The sequence below is a fragment of the Aedes albopictus genome, chromosome 2 (genome assembly GCF_035046485.1).
Source record: "Aedes albopictus strain Foshan chromosome 2, AalbF5, whole genome shotgun sequence".
Taxonomy (NCBI): domain Eukaryota; kingdom Metazoa; phylum Arthropoda; class Insecta; order Diptera; family Culicidae; genus Aedes; species Aedes albopictus.
The window spans coordinates 253,867,934-253,888,733 of NC_085137.1; the positions used below are offsets into that span (position 1 = coordinate 253,867,934).

General features: G+C 41.4%; 2 protein-coding genes and 1 long non-coding RNA gene across 3 annotated transcripts in view; 1 reads left to right on the plus strand and 2 right to left on the minus strand.

Moving 5' to 3' along the window:
- Window positions 1-5,632: 5,632 nt before the first annotated feature.
- The window catches only part of LOC134288016 (uncharacterized), a 286,653-nt gene continuing 271,485 nt past the window's right edge, over window positions 5,633-20,800 (minus strand). Inside the window, exon 3 of the long non-coding RNA XR_009997694.1 lies at window positions 5,633-5,770. This is a non-coding gene — a long non-coding RNA (uncharacterized LOC134288016). The remainder of the gene's footprint in view (window positions 5,771-20,800) is intronic.
- LOC109427843 (gametocyte-specific factor 1 homolog) lies at window positions 7,302-8,539 on the minus strand. The gene is made up of 3 exons (XM_062851577.1): window positions 8,320-8,539; window positions 8,064-8,247; window positions 7,302-7,722 (listed from the first exon to the last, which is right to left on the minus strand). Exons 1-3 carry the CDS (start codon window positions 8,337-8,339, stop codon window positions 7,396-7,398), a joined length of 531 nt encoding a protein of 176 aa, XP_062707561.1. The 5' UTR covers window positions 8,340-8,539; the 3' UTR covers window positions 7,302-7,395.
- Window positions 9,994-11,289, plus strand: LOC134287086 (uncharacterized). Its single transcript, XM_062848790.1, has one exon. It carries the CDS (start codon window positions 10,244-10,246, stop codon window positions 11,267-11,269), a length of 1,026 nt encoding a protein of 341 aa, XP_062704774.1. The 5' UTR covers window positions 9,994-10,243; the 3' UTR covers window positions 11,270-11,289.

The window sequence follows — 20,800 nt, forward strand, 5'->3', positions numbered from 1 at the left end:
GACGCCCGAGCCAATCAGCATCTTGATGCAAGGAATTTTCCTCCATCTCCAAAGCCGTCACCTCTATGCATCCATCTCCTTCCATCTCATTGAGTGTGTTGAGTGCGCTCAACGCCGCCACCGAACAAGAGTCTCGATTCAACCACCGACCGAAGAAGTCAAGTTTCAACCACCGCCGAGAAAAGACGTTTTGATTCGCCCCCGACTTGTACACGATCACGATCCGAAACGAATTCGAAATACAATAGGTAGTTTTAGTTTAGTTTAGTGAACAAGCCGCGTCTTTTTTCTCCCAGTTCAATCCCGAAATTATACAGTCCACTTTCAATCGAACTACCGGTCCCGAATCCGATCACCCGCAAAACCCCCGTTCCACGACGGAACAGATGCAAAGCAAAGCTTCTCGGTCTCCCTAGCAGACTAGCGAACTACGAAAGATGAAGACGATTAAGAGAGCAGCCCTGAGACAGCTCACCAAACACCGCACGCTTGCTCTGAGAAACCACTACGTGAGGCTCAACCATGAATACCAGCGAACCAGTCGCCAATGCTTCTCAAGGTACCAGCGTGATATTCAGCTCAAATTCAAATCTCATCCGAAATCTTTCTGGAAGTATGTCAACCAACAACGTAAGGAATCCGGACTTCCCGCAACAATGCAGTTGAATGGAGTATCAGCTTCCACTCCTCGGGACATTTGTCAGTTGTTTGCCGAGAAATTTGCTAGCGTATTCAATGAAGAGAGCTTAAACGCCGACGAAGTTTCTATCGCCGCTAGAAATGTTCCTCCAAATGGCCAAATGTTCAGTTCCATTCATGTCAACGATGGTATGATCTCCAGGGCCGCATCGTAACTCAAACCATCCAATAATCCTGGACCGGACGGCATTCCATCGACATTCCTAAAAAAACACATCTCTTGCTTACTATATCCACTTCAACGCCTCTACCGCATGTCACTCTCCAGCGGCGTATTCCCTTCCTGCTGGAAACTCGCTCATATGTATCCTGTACACAAAAAAGGAAGCAAACGTGACGTGGATAACTATCGTGGAATTACCTCATTGACTGCCATCTCCAAGCTGTTCGAGCTCATCATCATGGAGCCTTTGCTCTCACATTGCAAGCATGTTTTGAGCCCTGACCAACACGGGTTCACTGCTGGTCGCTCCACTTCCACGAATCTGCTTTGCCTCACTTCACGCATCACTCAGAGTATGATCGAACGTGCTCAGACCGATGTTATCTACACTGACTTGTCAGCAGCCTTCGACAAGCTGAACCACGCCATTGCGATCGCAAAACTCGATAGGTACGGCATTGGCGGGAGTCTCCTAGCTTGGTTCCGCTCATATCTAACCGACCGTCAGCTGATTGTGACCATAGGTGACTGCAAATCGAACTGCTTTAACGCTACCTCCGGCATACCACAAGGAAGTCATCTTGGTCCATTAATCTTCCTGCTCTATTTCAACGACGTCAATTTCGTGATTGAAGGCCCTCGGTTGTCGTATGCCGATGACATGAAGATCTTTCTTCGGATTCACTCAACTGATGATTGCGTCTTCTTGCAACAGCAGGTCACGCGTTTTGCTAACTGGTGCTCATTGAACCGAATGATTGTAAATCCAACGAAGTGCTCTATTATTACGTTCTCACGAAAGAAGCAGCCGATTATCTTCGTATACAGCATGCTAGGCACAGCTCTCGAACGTGTGCACCATGTCAAGGACTTGGGAGTCATTTTGGATTCGACGTTGACATTTAGGCAACATATCTCGTACATTGTAGAAAAATCGTCCAAGACCCTAGGGTTCATCTTCAGAATAGCCAAAAACTTTTCTGATGTCTATTGCCTGAAATCGTTGTACTGCTCCTTCGTGCGCTCTACGTTAGAGTACTGCTCTACAGTTTGGAGTCCCGGGTACAACAATGGCGTCGAGAGGATTGAATCCGTCCAGCGACGTTTTCTCCGCATTACGACGGCTGCCTTGGAGAGACCCGTTCCGATTACCCAGTTACGAGAGCAGATGCCAACTGATCGATCTAGATCAACTGCGTACAAGGAGGGATGCCGCCAGAGCATTGACGATTGCTGATACGTTACAGGGACGAATAGATTGCGGAGCGTTGCTGGAACAAATCGACGTAAATGTCCAGCCGCGATCACTCCGCAATAGCATCATGCTGAGACTACCACTTCGACGAACTAACTATGTACTACATGGAGCTTTTGGGGGCTTGATGCGCGTTTTCAATAGGGTGGCGTCATTCTTCGACTTCCACTTGACACGCAACGCACTACGTCGTAGTTTTTTGTCTTTTTTTAGCAACAGAAATAACTGACGAATTCATTGTTATGTACCTTAGTTTAAGTTTCAATACCTTGACTGCGCTATTATGTTCCAACTTGTTTGTGTTTGACCTTTGAATTTGTTTTCTAATATTATTGTTATCATAATTATTATTATTATTATTTTTAAACCATCATTGGGGCTCTAGTAAGCCTGTTGATGTAGATCAAACAAATAAATTACAAATAAGTTTAGATACCATCGGTGTGAATATGGGTCCGTCTCTATTAAGGGCCCGAAAATAGAGATAGAACCTAGATAGGGACGATCGTGGCGATGCTCTTAAGCTTGATTGATTTCGTTCAAATTTTGAACATAGCTTCTGGGAGTGCATTTGGAGTTGGCATTTTCCAAATTACAGTAAGGACCCGATTTTGTCAGCCCCATTCTACGACAAACCTTTTGCTCTTATTAGCTTTCAGACAAACTTTAACCAATTATTTAATGTTTATCATCAAACTACAGCTGAAATGCAGAACTTAGAGGGATAAAAAGTTTGAAAAACTATTTAGGTTTTCAAGGAGAGCAAAAAATGTGTTCCGAAAAGGGGCTGACAAAAGCGGGTCACTTAGGGAAGTGGAACCATCTCGGCAGGGCTCATATTTTGGACACTTTTCTGCTATAACTCAGCCAATTCTGAATTAATTGACACAATTAGGGTGGGGCGGGGCAAGGATGGATCACCATAACTTTGTAAATACAAATCGTATTGGCTTGTATTCGTACGCTACTCTTTAATACACTAGTTAGCTATGCTAAATGTCAATAAAAAGTTCATTCAATACAAAATATGATGTTAAACAAGCAGTTTTAAAAAGTGATCGATTTTACGCCGTGAAAAAAGTGCGGGGCAAGATGGGTCACCTTTTAAGTAATTCACATTTTCTCAACGAAAAACGTCAAAATATAAGATTTGTTTCGCATTCATATATGCTCCATATCCAAACTGAGTAAACAAGAGCTACTAGTAAACATTTGATAAATTTAGGGAATCGCGCCACTTGGGCGGTGGCTTCTATATTCGTCTATTTTCCACTATAACTTAGTCAAATTTGAACCAATTGACACAACTTTTGGAATGTGGTGAGATAGGTATAGTATCTACCCGTGTACAACATTTCAAGTCAATTGGTTCAAATTTGACTGAGTTATAGTGGAAAACAGACGAATATAGAAGCCACCGCCCAAGTGGCGCGATACCCTATTTGGAATATAAAATACTTTACGATTTGAGTGGTCCTAAGGCAACTTGAAAATCGATGCTTTCACTAAAAAATTATCATAATTTTATGTTATAATTTTGAGCGTTCATTCCGCTTGATTGAAGTCATTTATGAGATAGTCTTGTAATAAAAAATAAATAACTTTTGAATGCTAAAAAAATACGTTCAAAATTGAAGGTGACCCATCTTGCCCCGCGGCCGTTTATATGGTGATTATATGGAATGTATCGCTTAAGAAAACTTTTGTATATTGATGCTGGTCATCTTACAAAATTATTAACATAATCAAAACATAAGTAATGGGCCCGAATATGGCACTGACCCATCTTGCCCCGCCCCAACCTATTGGAACGCGATGAAATACGTATAGTATCTAGAAGTGTACAAAATTTCAAGTCAATTGGTTTGGAATTGACTGAGTTATAGCGAAGAGTGCCCAAAATACCGGCCGCTGTCCAAGTGGTTCACTACCCTATGTATTTATGTTTTTATATAAGTGTGGGCCACTTCAATGATATTATTTACTTTACTGTGTTTGATGTGATTATTTGGGTGGTATCACATTTCCCGGAATGCCATCTCCCGGAATGCCATTTCCCGGAATGCCATTTTCCGGAGTGACATTTCCCGGAATGATGCTCGATCATTAGGGCTGAAGTATGTTAAGCCGAGGTACATCAGAACGAAAGTGTTAATAGGCCGAATAGGTCATTATAGGTCTTATGACTTTTGTGGTGAGTTGCGTGTTATCTTCTTGGCAGTTGAACTGGTAATGAATTCAATCATAATTCTCAGCCAACTTGATTAGCACAAAAATACCACATACCTATCCTTTTCATTATAATTGAAAGAGCTTTTAATCAAGCTTTTAATATATAAAATGGTGGATATTAATTCTATCGTGCCATCATGATTGTCCGTGAGGGAATTTGATTGGCATGTCCTCATTGAACCAACCATCCGGTTGTCCGTGAAGGACTTCGTTTGTCGTGCTCTCATCGGACCAACAAGCCGGTTGTCCGTGATAAATCGAAGATGTTTTAGTCGAAAGCCCTTAGACCTCCTCATCCACCATGGCAAAGTACATACAAAAAACAACAAATGCAACTAACCCATCATCATGTACTTCATTTTGAAGCAAACTACCACAGCTTTACAAGGACGGCCACTGGGCAGCCTAATGGAATGGTTTTATTATGAAACTGTATACACCTCGAAAGAACAGCCTATTTTTAAAAGAAGGAAAAATCTCTGATGGGAGAGTTAGTAGAGTGGCCGCCAATAGTACAGTATAGCAGCCGAGTTGAATTGTTTGATTATCATAAATGCATATACATACTACCGTCCCTACACAGTAACGGATCACTTTGAGGTTTAAAGTCGAATATCTTGCTACTAACTCTCTCATCAGATTTTTTTTTCTTCTTTTAAAGATAGGCTGTTCTTTAATATGTATACAACATTAGCAATTCATTAATTAGGATGCTATGATGCTGTAATACTGACCACATCACAAACTCTCCCATCGGAGATTTTTCCTTCTTTTGAAAATAGGGTGTTCTTCCAAGGTGCACATACCTCGAGCACATATCGAAATCAAACTATTCGACTAGGCTGCCCAATGTCCGTCCTTAGAATTTAAATCATTCAGTTAAATGATCTAGCCCCTTAGCTCCCTAATGACTTAAAACACAATTTCGCAAAAATAGTGATTCCGGGAAATGTCACTCCGGGAAATGGTATTCCGGGAAATGGCATTCCGGGAAAATAATCATTCCGGGAAGTGGCATTCCGGGAAATGTGTCATTCTGGCAAATGTCATTCCGGGAAATGTCACTCCGGGAAATGGCATTCCGGGAAATGTGCAGGCTTATTTTGCGCGGCGTGTGAGGTGAGACGAGTCGAATGAGGTGACAAAAGTCGACTCGCCCCATTTGATTTACATTAGTCGTCTCACGTCACGTGAGACGAAACCGTCCGTCTCACCTCACACGCCGCGCAGAATAAGCCTGGTGATACCACCGATTAGGGAACGTCCATAAATTACGTCACGCTTTGAGGGGGGAGGGGGGGTTCAGCAAAGTGTGACGACCCATACAAAAATTTCAGAGGTCCAATACAAAAAGTGTGACATAGGGGGGAGGGGGGGTTGAAAATGGTCGATTTTTGCGTGACGTAATTTATGGACGTTCCCTTATTTGTGGCAGAGGGTTCACACATTGTTGCTTGGATGCTAGTCGTAAGGTGATGTTATTGAGATTATGGGCCGTTTTCTTCACCTCGGCTTAACTGGTAAGCCAGGCTTACCCATATAGTTAAACCTGGCTTAACGCCTAAGCCAGCGTGAAGAAATCGGCTCTATGTGTTGATTGCTCTGAAGTTGAGCGACACAGTTCGCTTGGTTGCATACTTTGTAGGCGTTATCATCATATGCGAGGTGAATGTACTTCAAACGGAATCGCCCTAGCAATTTTCGTTCAGTGCGTTATTTTTCCGTGACGGGAATGGTAGGCTCAGTGTACCAGTTATGGCTATAGTACCTCAAATTCTCCATAGTTGATTTTCAACCTTTAAAGATACAAAGCAACAAGAAAAAAATCGTGAACAACAGATCACGATCACAAAAGATGATTGCAATCATACAAACTTCACAATTTGCTCAAATTATGGTAGAAATAAATCATTTTCTCTAACTTTTCTGCCTCCTTGCACCCGATTTCGCCATAGTGTACCAGTTATGGCAAATCCCATAAGGAATGCATGTAAATATGAAGTGCGAAGTGGAACCCAACTTAACAAATGTGTCCATAACTGGTACAGGGTTCCTATCATTGGCACACGCCGTAAAAAATACTAAAAGTAATTTTGGCTCCGTTTTCATATTTTTCCTGTAAAGTATGAAAACTAATCAATCATTTGATTATTGTTCACATTCGTCGGTCTTCTTCTTATTTTTGTAGAAATAGTTTTTCTTAGGTGGTGCGATAACTGGTACAGGCACCCAAAAGAAATTTAATACTAGGACGCGGAATAATATGACGATTTTAGCGTTACATAATAAATGGACACTGCCCTATTGAATATTTGAACCAACCGTTAAAAAGTTGATCGATGGCAAGCGATGAGAGTGTCACGTCTGTTTCTCTGTGTAATCGTCATATTGGATAACCTAAATGCATAACGATCTTGATTGAACTCAACCCAAAAAGTCCGTCTATATGTCATGATCACATGCAAACAAATTATGTTATACAGTAGACGTTCGATAACTGCAACATGTTTACGTTTCACTTAGCGAACAAAATTCGATAACTGCAACGTCAGATAGGCGTCAACAACCCATCAATTGACGTTAAATGAACGAAAAATTCATTCGATTGCTCATTTGGGCTAACTTGGCGCTCCGTTTTGACGGATAGCGGTGCGATAACTGCAAATTTGTTGAACTTACCGGACTTGCAGTTAAAAAGCATTGCAGTTAAACCGTTTGCACCGACCGAACGTCTACTGTACAAAACATAATAATTTTACAAAATTTGAGATTTTCAGCCCTAGGCAGTTTCATCTCCGTTTTTTTTTATCATTGAAATATTTAATTTAACATTCTTTAACAATGTGATTGCTATTTAGAGATATTCATATTCATTGATCAAACGAAACAACCACCAGGATGGGAAGAAAGACAATTCAGTTGTGAAGACCTAAATGAAAAACAGCAGAAAGCTCAAAATAGTAATGGAAATTACCTGACGGTGTAATGAAATGCACCTGTCTCCAATCAACCCGATTCTCAAAAAAACTCTCAATTCCCAAACGTTCTACTTTTGTTCCGTTTTAATCTCGCAGCGACGCTTGAGCTCGGCCAGACGCTGGCGCTCAGCCTCCTTGAAGGCTTTTTTCTGCGACGGAGCCATTCCCGTGCACTTCCGAATGACGTTGGAACGCGCCGCGTAAGCTTGGGGATTGTAGGCCCTGACCATGGGTCCCTCGTCCCACATTTCCTCCGTCGGATTCCCCATGATTCTGTTGTCAAGGGATTCGTCCACCGATGACGCGACCTCCGGAACGATGGTGGCCGCCGATGTTGCCACACAGAACTTGTACCGATCGAAAGATTCGCGATCAACGCAACTTTCTACGTGGAGCTAGAGAAGAATAGTGAAATGAGAGCTATCAATGCCTTCTCCTTACCAGTGCTGAAAAATTCATTTCGTCATATCTAAATTCAACCACCTACAGCTCATTTTAGAAGCTGAACCTAAGAATATGACATATGAAAAACTTGTGCACCTAGACCAGTTCTGCAAGAAAGTCACGGAAAAACGTATTTCCGTGACTTTCTTGCACAACTGGTCAAGCTGCACATGTTTTTCATAAACCACATTCTCAGGTTTAGCTTCTAAAATGAGCTGTAGGTGATTGAATTTAGATGACGAAATGAATTTTTCAACACTGCCCCTTACTACGGCCCTGGTCACTAACTTACCGCAAGCTCCTTCTGCGGGATGTCGTGCGTTTCGTTAAAAGGGCATTTCACGTACTTGAGATCCTTGTAGTTCTTGCGGCACTTGGTCAGATGCGTCTGCATCCGGAATTGCATTATCTGGTGCGCTCGGTTGTACGGACACTCCACTAGATCTTCGTATCCCCTCAGAACGGAGCTGCTTTGGCTACGGAGACGCAACAGTGAATATAGGTTAGGTTTGGAAAGAGAAAGCCGTAGACAAAATTTCCATATTTACCTGAATAGTTGCGCTTCCATTGTAAATTTTTCGGATCAAGTTCAGAGCTGCAAAGATCAGAATTCGGATTTTCGCGGTGAAAATGCGGAAATTCAGGATCTAATTTTTCTTTTCACTTCACAGCGATGAACGATGGCAGAAAAATCCGCAGAACACCCAGAAAACAGACCTCGTCCGCGACCGACAAAAACGACAGTGGATGATGTTAGCCCTTGCATATAAGATTGGGCGATTTCATTGTTTCTGATCGAACTGTAGAACACGAGAAAAAAAATTTACATAACTTTTGAGTTTACCTTTCAAGATTTGAGTTTGAATAGTCGATTTTACGAAACGACAACAGTGTTGATATTAGCCTGTGCGCGCAGGCGTAGTCGACATATGAATGACACTAACGAGTGGAGCTTTTTTGTCGATCATTTAAAGCTTTCAACAGTGTTCGACATTCGATGAGAAAATCTTATTGGAATCTTATTGGAATCTTATTGGAATCGTAAACAACAGCTTTTCTCATTGAATTCTCATTGACTAAAATTCAATTTAACCATTATTTTGTAGTTGTAAATATGATTTTTTTTTGTCACGCGAAAATCGTTTTTTTTTCGTAAACCGTGGGATGGACGTACTTCGGACATATTGCGCTGGATAGAGGACCAGATCTGCTGTCCAATGCATTACGTCCGCGTTATGTTTCACATATTTATTTGAAGAAAAAATTATTGTTTCAACCGTGACGACAATAGACTAACGTGAAGGTAAGTAACACATCAACGATTATCATTAGTTACATGAAAAAATAATTAAAGATCAAATTAGATTAGAATTAACAGAATTAATTAGAAACAATCACGGCAAGTATAACAATAGCTGGAAATTCAATCCTTTTTGTCGTTAATTCAATGCAAAACTGCAAACTAGAACGGTGATTTTTTTCAACGGTTGGAAGTTTAATTTACTTATTTATTTATTGTTATGACCTCCATCTAACAAAATTTCATCAATTAATTAATTAATAAGGGGATTCACTTGACAGCGTAAACCACTTATTAAAGTATATTCTGATTAAAGGTCGCGATCGCCAAGGCAATCTTTGATTATTTCATTCACAATTTCATGAAACATTTCAAATAACAGAAAATCATGGCTGACGCAGCAATTTAAACTCTTTAGTGAGTCCTCTTAATAATTAATTAGTTTTGTACTGTTCATTTTAACCCTCTAATACCCAAATTTTTGATTTTGATCTAAATATCATTTTTCGTCATCTAAAATCGATTTAAACATGTTTTGGAAGATGATTCTTTTCAATTCTCGATTTTGTAAATTTCAGTTTTTGATTTTTCTAATTTTTATTTTTGAACATCCCCACACTTCTATATTTTTCCTGGAAGCCAGTTTAAGGAACGGATTTTTCGAGATGAAAAAATTTTGAGATTTTATGATTATTGTTGAAATATTATTATTATAATTTTTTTTCACAGAAAATTTTATTTTCCGTGTAATTTTAAGGAAAATAATTTTAGAGTGTATTCGATTCCCTTAAACTGTTAAACAAGGATAGAATGATTTGTGAAAAATTTAAAATATGTTAATTGTAGCGATTTAATACAAAATAAACAATGACTTCTAAAAGGTAACTAAAACATCAATTTTTCAATGATTTTTTAAAAATGTATTGTGCGTGGATTTCCTTATCGAACACGGCGGTTCGAAACGGTCGTGTTTTGAACAGTCGTAAAAACAGTCGTGCTCCAATTTGACAAGTCAAATTGTCAAAAATGACAACTGATCTCTCTCTCGCCGTAAGAAAATATTTGTTATTCATTGATTGAATTAATTTTCGTATTTGAGGTTTTTCGTTCTTGAAATTGATCAGATTGAGAATTTTCAACGAAATTCAAGTGAATATTTACATATTGCCGAAATGCAGAATTCGATTCTTCAAAATGTGCAGCATCGTCGGGCGAGCAGCAACACACAGTACCATTGTTTGTACGGATACTATTTTCTTGGATTTTCACGGGCACAACTAGCAAAGATCTACTCAAAATCTAAATCAACTATCAGCTCCTGGATCATCAACTATGAACGAGACGGTATACTAAATGCTAATAAACGGAGGACCACATTCAGGAAATTCGACATGGACAAACAAAAGTGGCTAGTGAATCTGTATAAGAAAAATCCTATCCTGTATCTTGACGAAGCCCGGCAGCAATTTGCTATTCACTTCGGAACATCCATAAGTGCCTCGACGATTTGCAAAATTTTGCATGCTCACGGACTATCTTGGAAGACGCTGGAAAGGAGAGCCATCCAAATACGCCAAGCAGACATCGATCGATATACCCAAGAATTGAGCTGTTTTCAATGGGATTTGCATCAACTGCTGTTTCTCGATGAAGTTGCTTTCGCAAACGGTCGACTGTTGCGCAATAAAGGTTACGGAGTAGTCGGAAGAAAACTAGTGTACAAGGGAGAATTCTGCAGGAGACCCCGGGTATCTTGCCTTTGTTTTTTGGGACAAAACGGGATAGTCGAGTCTTTTGAAACCGAAGGAACATTTACGCGGCAAAAGTTCTTCGATTGTTGCCGAAAAATGGTTTTTTCAAACGATTGCGTAAGAACATATCCAGGTAGATTTTCAGTTTGGGTGATGGACGGAACTCGAATCCACTGTGATTCTAATATCATACAGTATTTACGCTCTTTGGGGATAATTCCACTTTTCCTCCCAGCATATTGCCCGTTTTTCAACCCAATTGAGGTGGTTTTTGGGTTGGTAAAAAAATATTTGAGACGAAACTACACAGAAGGATGCAAAACACCATTGTCAAATGTTGTTCAAGGTGCACTAACTAAATTCACATCATATGATTGCTCCAAACTTTTTCAAAAATGTGGATATCTTCCGGGAGGAAAATTTGACCCATCAATAAGCGAACAATAAAGTGAAATGTTTAAACCGTATGTGTACTTTTTATTTATTTGGTATGAGATTAGAACCCTTCTACTGAAATTCTAAAAAAACAACTTTCGCTATCATCCATCTTTTACTCTTGATGGTCGACATCAATAGCATCAGTGACCTTAGATGCTAATTTCCGGCTAAACTCACTTTCCTCGGGTGGCAGTGATGCTTCCATAGCTTGCAGAAGTGAATGAGAAGCTCGAACTTGTGCCTTCAGTTCATGTGCTTGCAGTTGAACCTCCGCAACGTTTATAGCAACCGAATCAACCCTGTCGCACAAAGTATTGATTGATGAAGAAATACTTTCAACGATGTTGTAGGCGACTTGTAAACCATGACGAGTGGCTTGAAGACGATGCACTTCTGATACCGGCACCGATCGGAATAGATGAAGGTATTCGTCCGGTGGAGCATCCTTCATTAGATTCGGTCGTACATCACCGGGGTGAGCAAGAATGTAATTCGCCCATTTTTCCCAAGAAGCGTACAACGCAGTGTAGTGCGTATGCGTACTTTTCAATTGCTCGATACAGCTAACAATTTCCTGTGTTGCTGGTGCTCCTGTTTTGTCCTTTGACTCAGGGTGTAGCAGTTTTTTGTTCACCATGTCCCATAGAGTGTTCGACGCCACAGCAGTAGAATGTTTGAAAACGTGGACCTGCACCTCACTTCCGCGCCACTTCGACAGCAGCTTGGTATTTTCACCCAAATCAGCCAGAGTGTGCACCTTTTTAGTCTTGCCATGCTTCAGAAGGATGTATTTTCCGATATCCGACACGTCCGGAGTCTGCTTAGATGCCCATCTCACGTTTTTATCACCATCGGAACAGTCAACAACCACTTCACGGGCAACGAAATTTGCGCAATGCTTCCAAATACACTTATGCAATTCCGGCAGCGTATGTCCATAAATATCCCGCTTGAACAGTTCATCTGATAAATGTTGCGTTCGAAACGACCGAGCATAAAAGGCGCCGATTATGTGGAATTGATACTTTCTGTACTTCTTGGCTGACATGTTGAGGGAAAATGTCACTTGTTCTCCTACTTCAACTCCTCCGTCGTTTTCAGTTGGCTCTTTGCTGGAATTGGAACATTCTCCCGAAATGGATGATCGCAAATCTTCGCCTTCAACGTTGATAGATGGGACGGATATGTTCCGAAACTGTTCTGGTTCATCGATAGCTGCTGCCAATTCATCGTTGTCAGATTCCAAATACTCCTCTTCGATATAGTTTTCTTCTCCTCCAGGGATCTGGATGGAATCAGATGATTCATCATCTTTCGTGTCGCTCATTCTATGGGATGTAAATAAACAATAAATTATGAATAGATGAAAACTAATTATCAAATTCATTTAATTTAAATACCTTCCAATGATAATTTCTAATTCTTTCCGGAGGAGCAACAAATAATATTTCTGACTGCTTGTTTTTGTTATGGTTTCACTTTTGACAGCCAGAACTAGGTTCAAGGGGTGCTCAAAACGGCACCCTACGTACATCCCTAAGCGAAAACGGTTGTTTGAAAGTGAAGTGAAATCGACTCCGGAATCCAACACTGAAGTGCATACACACGTTTTAAAATACACCAAAATTGTTTTGAGATATACAGAACAGTCCTAAATATCAGCCAAAAATATAAAAAAAATGATTTTCCACGAAACAAAAATTACAAAAATGCTCAAACTATACCCCGTCTAAAGGCGGGATTGGGTATTAGAGGGTTAATTCCACCCTCTAATGTTTATCTTTTGACTGATACGCGTATTTAGACTACTACTTATAATCTTCCTCAGTGTCTCCTCTAAGCAGAATATCCTCTTCGAATGAGTGTATTGTGGATTTAGCACCAAATCGGTGTCGGAAATAACTTCATTGACTTCCGCTGCTTTTCCTGTGCGTTAAACATAACGTCGGAAGTAGTGCGCTGAATAGAGCATCAGATTTGCTATACAGCGCACTACTTCCGACGTTATGTTTAACGCATAAGAAAGGCAGCGGAAGTCAATGAAGTTATTTCCGACACCGATTTGGTGCTAAATCCACAATACACTCATTCGAAGAGGATATTCTGCTTAGAGGAGACACTGAGGAAGATTATAAGTAGTAGTCTAAATACGCGTATCAGTCAAAAGATAAACATTAGAGGGCGGAATTAAAATGAACAGTACAAAACTAATTAATTATTAAGAGGACCAACTAAACAGTTTAAATTGCTGCGTAAGCCATGATTTTCTGTTATTTGAACTGTTTCATGAAATTGTGAATGAAATAATCAAAGATTGCCTTGGCGATCGCGACCTTTAATCAGAATATACTTTAATAAGTGGTTTACGCTGTCAAGTGAATCCCCTTATTATATAATTAATTGATGACATTTTGTTAGATGGAGGTCATAACAATAAATAAATAAGTAAATTAAACTTCCAACCGTTGAAAAAAAATCACCGTTCTAGTTTGCAGTTTTGCATTGAATTAACGACAAAAATGGATTGAATTTCCAGCTATTGTTATACTTGCCGTAATTGTTTCTAATTAATTCTGTTAATTCTAATCAAATTTGATCTCAAATTATTTTTTCATGTAACTAATGATAATCGTTGATGTATTACTTACCTTCACGTTAGTCACGGTTGAAACAATATTTTTTTCTTCAAATAAATATGTGAAACATAACGCGGACGTAATGCATTGGACAGCAGATCTGGCCCTCTATCCAGCGCAATATGTCCGAAGTACGTCCATCCCACGGTTTACGAAAAAAAACGATTTTCGCGTGACAAAAAAAAATCATATTTTCAACTACAAAATAACGGTTAAATTGAATTTCAGTCAATAAGAATTTAATGGGAAAAGCTGTTGTTTACGATTCCAATAAGATTCCAATAAGATTTTCTCATCGAATGTCGAACACTGTTGAAAGCTTTAAATATGATCGACAAAAAAGCTCCACTCGTTAGTATCATTCATATGTCGACTACGCCTGCGCGCACAGGCTAATTGATATTAACGATATTAACACTCACGGGCTTGGGCGCAACCTCCTGTCAAATTTTCATTCATGAAATTACCCTGATAAAAATTTCCAATAAAATCACCATAAACTACCATTGAATAATGATAAATTTGACTATTCAACAACAAATTATATTGTGTACGTATTTTCCTGCTGAAAATGGTGTATTGGAACTGTAGAGAGTAGCTAAGACGTCTGTCTTCGGTAGTGGTTAGAAAGGAACTGAATTTATTTTCTAATTTGACATTACAGCTATATATATCAAGCAGCGGGGCAGCGCGGACGTCAACCACGAATAGATGTGCCGTAGTCCACATGAATTTGACATGTTTGGAAAATTGACACTTTTGGGCACTCTGACAGAACTGGGATGTGCACGACATTTGCGAATTAGTCATTACCATAAGTTATTACTTAAGTAAAACGTGTAAAACTAGCAAAAGGTTACCAAAATTTTGGCGTGCAATCGTTCGAAATTACACGACAACGCGGAGATAGCAAATAAATCAGTGAAAAATTGTGTAATGCATCAATTTTCAGCACAAACAATTTTGAACGTGTTTTTGTTGTGAGCTACGGGGATTTTGCCTTTTGCTGGCCCCCTGATATCAAGGCTTGCTGAGATTCGTCTTCAACACTCCTCCTCAAGCCGCAGAGATTCCCATCATCTTCCGACATTCTTCAAACTTCGTCCGCTGCAGTGGTTTGGTGAGACCATCGGCAATTTGTTCCTCCGTGCCAACGTACTCCAGTTTTACCACACCACGGCTGAGAGCATCCCTGATGAAGTGGTGGCGGATATCAATATGCTTCGTACGAGGATTATACCCACCATTCTTCGCAAAGGCGATGCAGCTCTGATTGTCGCATCTGATTTCGATTGCTTCGTTGCTGTTATCCAGTCGGGCCGATATTCCACGCCACCAAGAGGCTTCTTGCACGGCAGCTGAAACGGCCATGTATTCAGCTTCACACGTAGATAGTGCTACCGTAGGCTGCTTCTTGCACATCCAGGAAATCGCGCCGCCTTGTGCCATGAAAACGTTGCCGCTAGTCGATTTCCTCTCGTCTGGATCGGATCCCCAATCAGCGTCGCAGTAGCCGATTATACCAGGATCTACGTCCTTCCTGTAGATCAGCTTGAAGCTAGAGGTACCGCGTAGATACCGCAGAACGTGCTTCACCGCTGTGTGTGTTTTGTGTGCGAAAGTATGTCGTTAAATGTAGTAGCACCTCTTTAACATTTAAGAAAACTAAGAAAAAAAACAGCCGATTAGTAAGGTAATAAAGATACGTGGAGTAATATTAATGATTATTGGAAATGATGAGATGAGAGCAGTTGAGCTGAACAATTTGTGGGAATTTTAAGTTACTACTTAATTAGGAACTGGAGCGATTGATCGTGTGCGTCTTGATAATTTCATTGAGTCACCAGAAAGGCAGTGTTTCCATGCAGTACGGAACAATTTGGCGGACTAGCCCTGCAGACAGGAGGCCATGACCGCCTACTGTGCGACAAAAGAAAACTTATAGACTTAAGTAAGTTCACATTCACACACCTACCCATCCAAGCAAGCGGGGTTTCCCCCTCCCGTTATGTTACTTGTACCTTTTTTTTTTGAGTTTTTGTATATTTTTTACAAAGAGCAGCTACTAACTGCCCTCGAGTTCTTTGTTCTGCTTCAATTGCACATTCGCAGCAATTTATCACTTATTTTTGTTTCCTGAGCAGGCCATTTATTAGGGTGAAGTAGAAGCTAATGATTTTTGTACTAAATTGCAAGTAAGATTGTTTTTTGCAACATACAAACTGATGTGAAGCACATGGCAATGTGAAAACAAACCTAATTAATTAATGTAAATTAATTTAATCAAATATATTCTCATCGAAAAATTGTAAAACACTTTCAAAAAAAAAAAAAAAAAAAAAAGAGGTTAATAATAAGTATTCGTTTGTGGAAAACAACTATCAACACCACCTAGTATATCGAATTCAAGTTTAGGATAATCAAGTTAGCTTAACTTTCACGTTTGGGAATATGTACTGATTGTACGTTTAAATTGTTTAATTAGTGCGAGAAATTCACTTTCAACTCGCGCACATTTTCTCCGAACTGGCTTCTTCGACTTTTGTTTTGTTTACGTCCACCTATCCTAGCAATCCAAAAGGGCCTATCCATCGTTAGTTGCAACAGCCCCACCCGTAATGCCCTACATTTATTCGGCCTTACTATCTTCTAATATATCCAATAATGCCACTTTGATTGCGGGTCGCTGCATGATGCCGGAGTCGGTTTGTATATCCACCTTGCGTACCTGGCCATCTTTGCTTGGATAGGTCCTTACCACCTTCCCGCGTAGCCAACCGTTTCGCACCTGTTCATCGACGATTATGACTAAATCGCCGACCTGCAATGGACGTACATCTCCAAACCATTTCGTTCGGCGCGCAATGGTGGGTAGGTACGCTTGAACCCAACGTTGCCAAAATTGATTTAGAAGATGTTGCATCAATTTCCAATTTGTCCTAAACGATATCTTTTCATCCACAGGAATTCGCGAAGATGTGTTCGTCCCATCGGAACTCATAAGCAAGAAATTGTTCGGCGTAATGACGGTGTGTTCTGGTGACTCTAACGGAATAAACGTTAAAGGACGGGAGTTTACGATCATTTCTACCTCGGTGAGGAGCGTGATTAGATTTTCATCATCCAACCGATCTTTATGAGACAGAGCCTTGAATGCTTCCTTTACCGATCTGACCTGCCTCTCCCATACTCCCCCCATATGTGGAGCAGAGGGCGGGTTAAATATCCACTCAGTATCCCGGTTGGTAAAGGTGCCTGCTACATTACGGTTGATCGCCTTTATCTCCTCAGCAAGATCTCGAGCAGCTCCTTTAAAATTTGTGCCGTTATCGCTGTAAATTTGTTGAGGAGCACCGCGACGCGCAACAAAACGGCGAATCGCCATTTTGCATGATTCGGTCGTCAAGGAATGGACGACCTCCAGATGAACGGCACGAATCGACAAACAAGTAAAAAGTGCCACCCACCGTTTTACATCAGATCTTCCTTTTTTAATGACCAGCGGACCGAAATAGTCCACACCTGTAAGGGAGCATCCATTTAGTACGTCACGCTAAAATTGGGAATTTTTGACCCCCCCTCCCCCCTTCGTACGGGTTTTTCCTATTCTTAATACATTGCTTGTCACACTTTCACAAACCTCCCTCCCCCCTAGGATCGTGACGTACTTAATGGATGACCCCTAAAGGTGAATGGTCGGACGTATGGCTGGACTCGGGGTTCAGGAAGCGCTGCCATCCTGGGTGCACGTGGTGTGGCACGGTAAACACGGCACCACGCACAGCTGCGTATGACTTTTCCGACTACCGATCGCATTTTGGGGATATACACTACCCGTCATAAGTACGGACTCACAAAAAGTATTGCAACAATATTGCATCACCCTGACTCACCTCGATATCTCCAAAACCTGAGGACTTACAAAGATGCTGTGTTCAACAAAGTTATTTAGAAGCCCAAAAGCAACAACTTTTCTGAAGGCGGCATTTTTGTAGGTGTTCTGGTTTTCGAGATATCGAGGTGAGTCAGAGTGATGCAATATTGTTGCAATACTTTTTGTGAGTCCGTACTTATGACGGGTAGTGTAATAACGCTGTCGTAGCTCATTGAGGACTGTTTCCTTGTTTGCATGACCATATCGCTGATGAAATCGAAGAATCAGTAGGTTTGTCACGTGGTTATCTCTGGGAATAACGATCGGGTTTCGGAAATCGTATGAGTAGAATGCTGCCTTCGGATCAATTCTACTTTCCATTCGGAGAAGGCCATTTTCATCTATGTATGGAGAAATTTTGGCCAACGCACTTGACCCTTTCATCAACTTCTTGGACGTCGCTGAAATCCCATTCTTTCTAAGGCCTTTCAACTCTTCAGGAAATCCTTGTAGTTGCACCATTCGCCAAACGCTGGTTTCCGCTTGCTCGAAATCTTTTTGGGTTAATACAACCGTCGGAAGTTTGATTTTTTCCTTTGATCTTGCTTGACACTGGTTGACAAAATGGTACAAGTATGCCACTCTCCTAATCAGTTTATCTAAACTGGAAAAATCGGTGAAACTGATCGCTGTTCGGTCGTTTACACCCAAATGCACATGGACGGATCTAAGCTCCTCAGCAGTTGCCGGTAATTGTGGATCAGCATCATTCCATTCGGGTTCTGGGCAGTATAAAAACTCCGGAGCAGTGAACCACACACTTGCTGGATCAAAGCATGGTCCGCTACCCCACTTTGTTCCCTTGTCCGCAACGTTGACTCCTGATTTCACCTTTTTCCATTCTTGCACCTCACTTTCGTCTAGAATTTCCGACACCCTCAAAGCTACATACTGCCGATAACGTCTCGGGTCACTTCGTAGCCAGGAAAGCACCGTGGATGAATCCGTCCAGAAAAAGTGTTTGGTGATCGGTATCGTGTGGTTTTCGACAATGATTCTCATCAAGCGGACTCCAAGAACTGCTGCATTTAGTTCATTCCGTGGAATGGACTGCGGTTTCAAAGGTGCAACCTTTGATTTTGCAGCTACCAGCACACACCGAGGCGTTCCTTGATCAACAATGCGGAAATAAGCTACAGCACAATACGCCAGCTCACTGGCATCTACAAAAACATGTAATTGAGTAGTGTCGTAGCTTTCAACTGATCAGTCGGTGAAGTAACATCTATCGATGCGAAGTTCAGTCAGTTTCGGGGTCAAAACGATCCACCGTTGCCAGTTCGCGAAATCAGAATCAGTGATTGTCTCATCCCATTTGATTCCGGACCGCCAAATGTCCTGGATGAGTATCTTCCCATGAACCGTGTAGAACGTTATCAATCCAAGAGGATCGAAAAAACTCATCAATACCCGAAGTACTTGACGCTTTGTCGGAACAATTTCACCAGACAGTAGTGGATTCAAATCCTCTCTCAACACAACGCTGAAACTGAGAACATCTTCGGTCGCGTTCCATGTAATTCCCAACACTCGTTCGGCTGCGGTAGACTTTTCAGCTGTGAAGCTCTTCGTTGACTCAGTGCTGCTATCACCTAGTTGCTCCAGGACTTCTACTGCGTTCGATTGCCAGTTTCTTATTTCGAATCCGGCATTTCCGTTGATGGTACGCACTTGCACTGCTAGCGACAACAGTTCATCAACCGTGTCTCGACTGTCCAGGAAGTCATCGACGTATGTATTCTCTACTATAGCTTCCGCTGCCACAGGAAACTCAGCAACGTGTTCCAAGGCATTCACGTTTTTGGTATATTGCGCGGAACACGGAGAGCATGTCGCTCCGAATGTTGCCACATCCAACATGTAGATTTCGGGATCAGCCGATTCGCCACTATACAGGAACAACTGCGATTGACGATCAACGGGTCTCATCTCGAGTTGCAGAAACATTTGCCGAATGTCTCCTGCAAGTGCGTAAAGACGTTGACGAAATCGGAAAACCACTCCAAGCAGCGATACCATCAAGTCAGGTCCTTTTAATAGTTCCGAATTCAACGAGATATTACCGACTTGAGCTGCTGCGTCCCAAACGATGCGTATTTTATTTGGCTTTCGGGGATTACGAACTATTCCTAGCGGCAAGAACCACATACGTCGGCGATCAAATGTTTGCAGTTCCTCCTCAGTCACTTTGTGCGCATATCCTCTAGAAAGGAACTCGGTAAGCTGATCATCAACCTTCCTTTTCAGGTCGGGATTTTTTGCCAGCTGCTTTTGTAAGCATTTGAACCGCTGGAGGGCCATGGGATAACTATCAGGAAAGTTTATCTCATCGTGTTTCCAAAGCAAGCCTACTTCGAACTTTCCCGAGTCTGTGCGATTGGTAGTGTCCTTCAAAAGCCTTCGGGCGCGTTGATCCTCGGGTGATTCCGGAAGATTGGAGCCGGTTATTCCTACGGTCTCCACGTTGAAATAGCTCTTCACCATTTCATGCAAATTTTGGTTGGGGGAGCATTCACAAGCATGTACGTTGAGGCGATTGGGTCCATTTTCGTTTGCTCGTCCACCGAAAATTACCCATCCTAGCCGAGTTTTTGTTGCTACAGGCTCTCCGATTTGTCCTTCTCGCTTGCAGAGAGGAATGGTCAACTTCACATTGTCCAAGCCGATGAGGATTTGAGGATTCGCTGCACAATAACTTTCGACGGGCAATCCACGTAGGTACGGAAAACGTTTTACAAGCTCATTATAGTCCATATCCTGCTGAGGTAAGCCGAGCTTGTCGACGGTGCGCACATCGGTGAGCGCAAATTTAGACGGGCTGTTCAATCTTGAAACATTCAACTTGACTCGACGTGACGATTGCTCATTCCTCGTGACATTGCTTGTCCACTGTAGGCACAACGAACTGTTTTCTCCATCCAACCCAAGCATGTCAGCAATTTCTGTCTCCAAGAGTGTGAGCTCGGACCC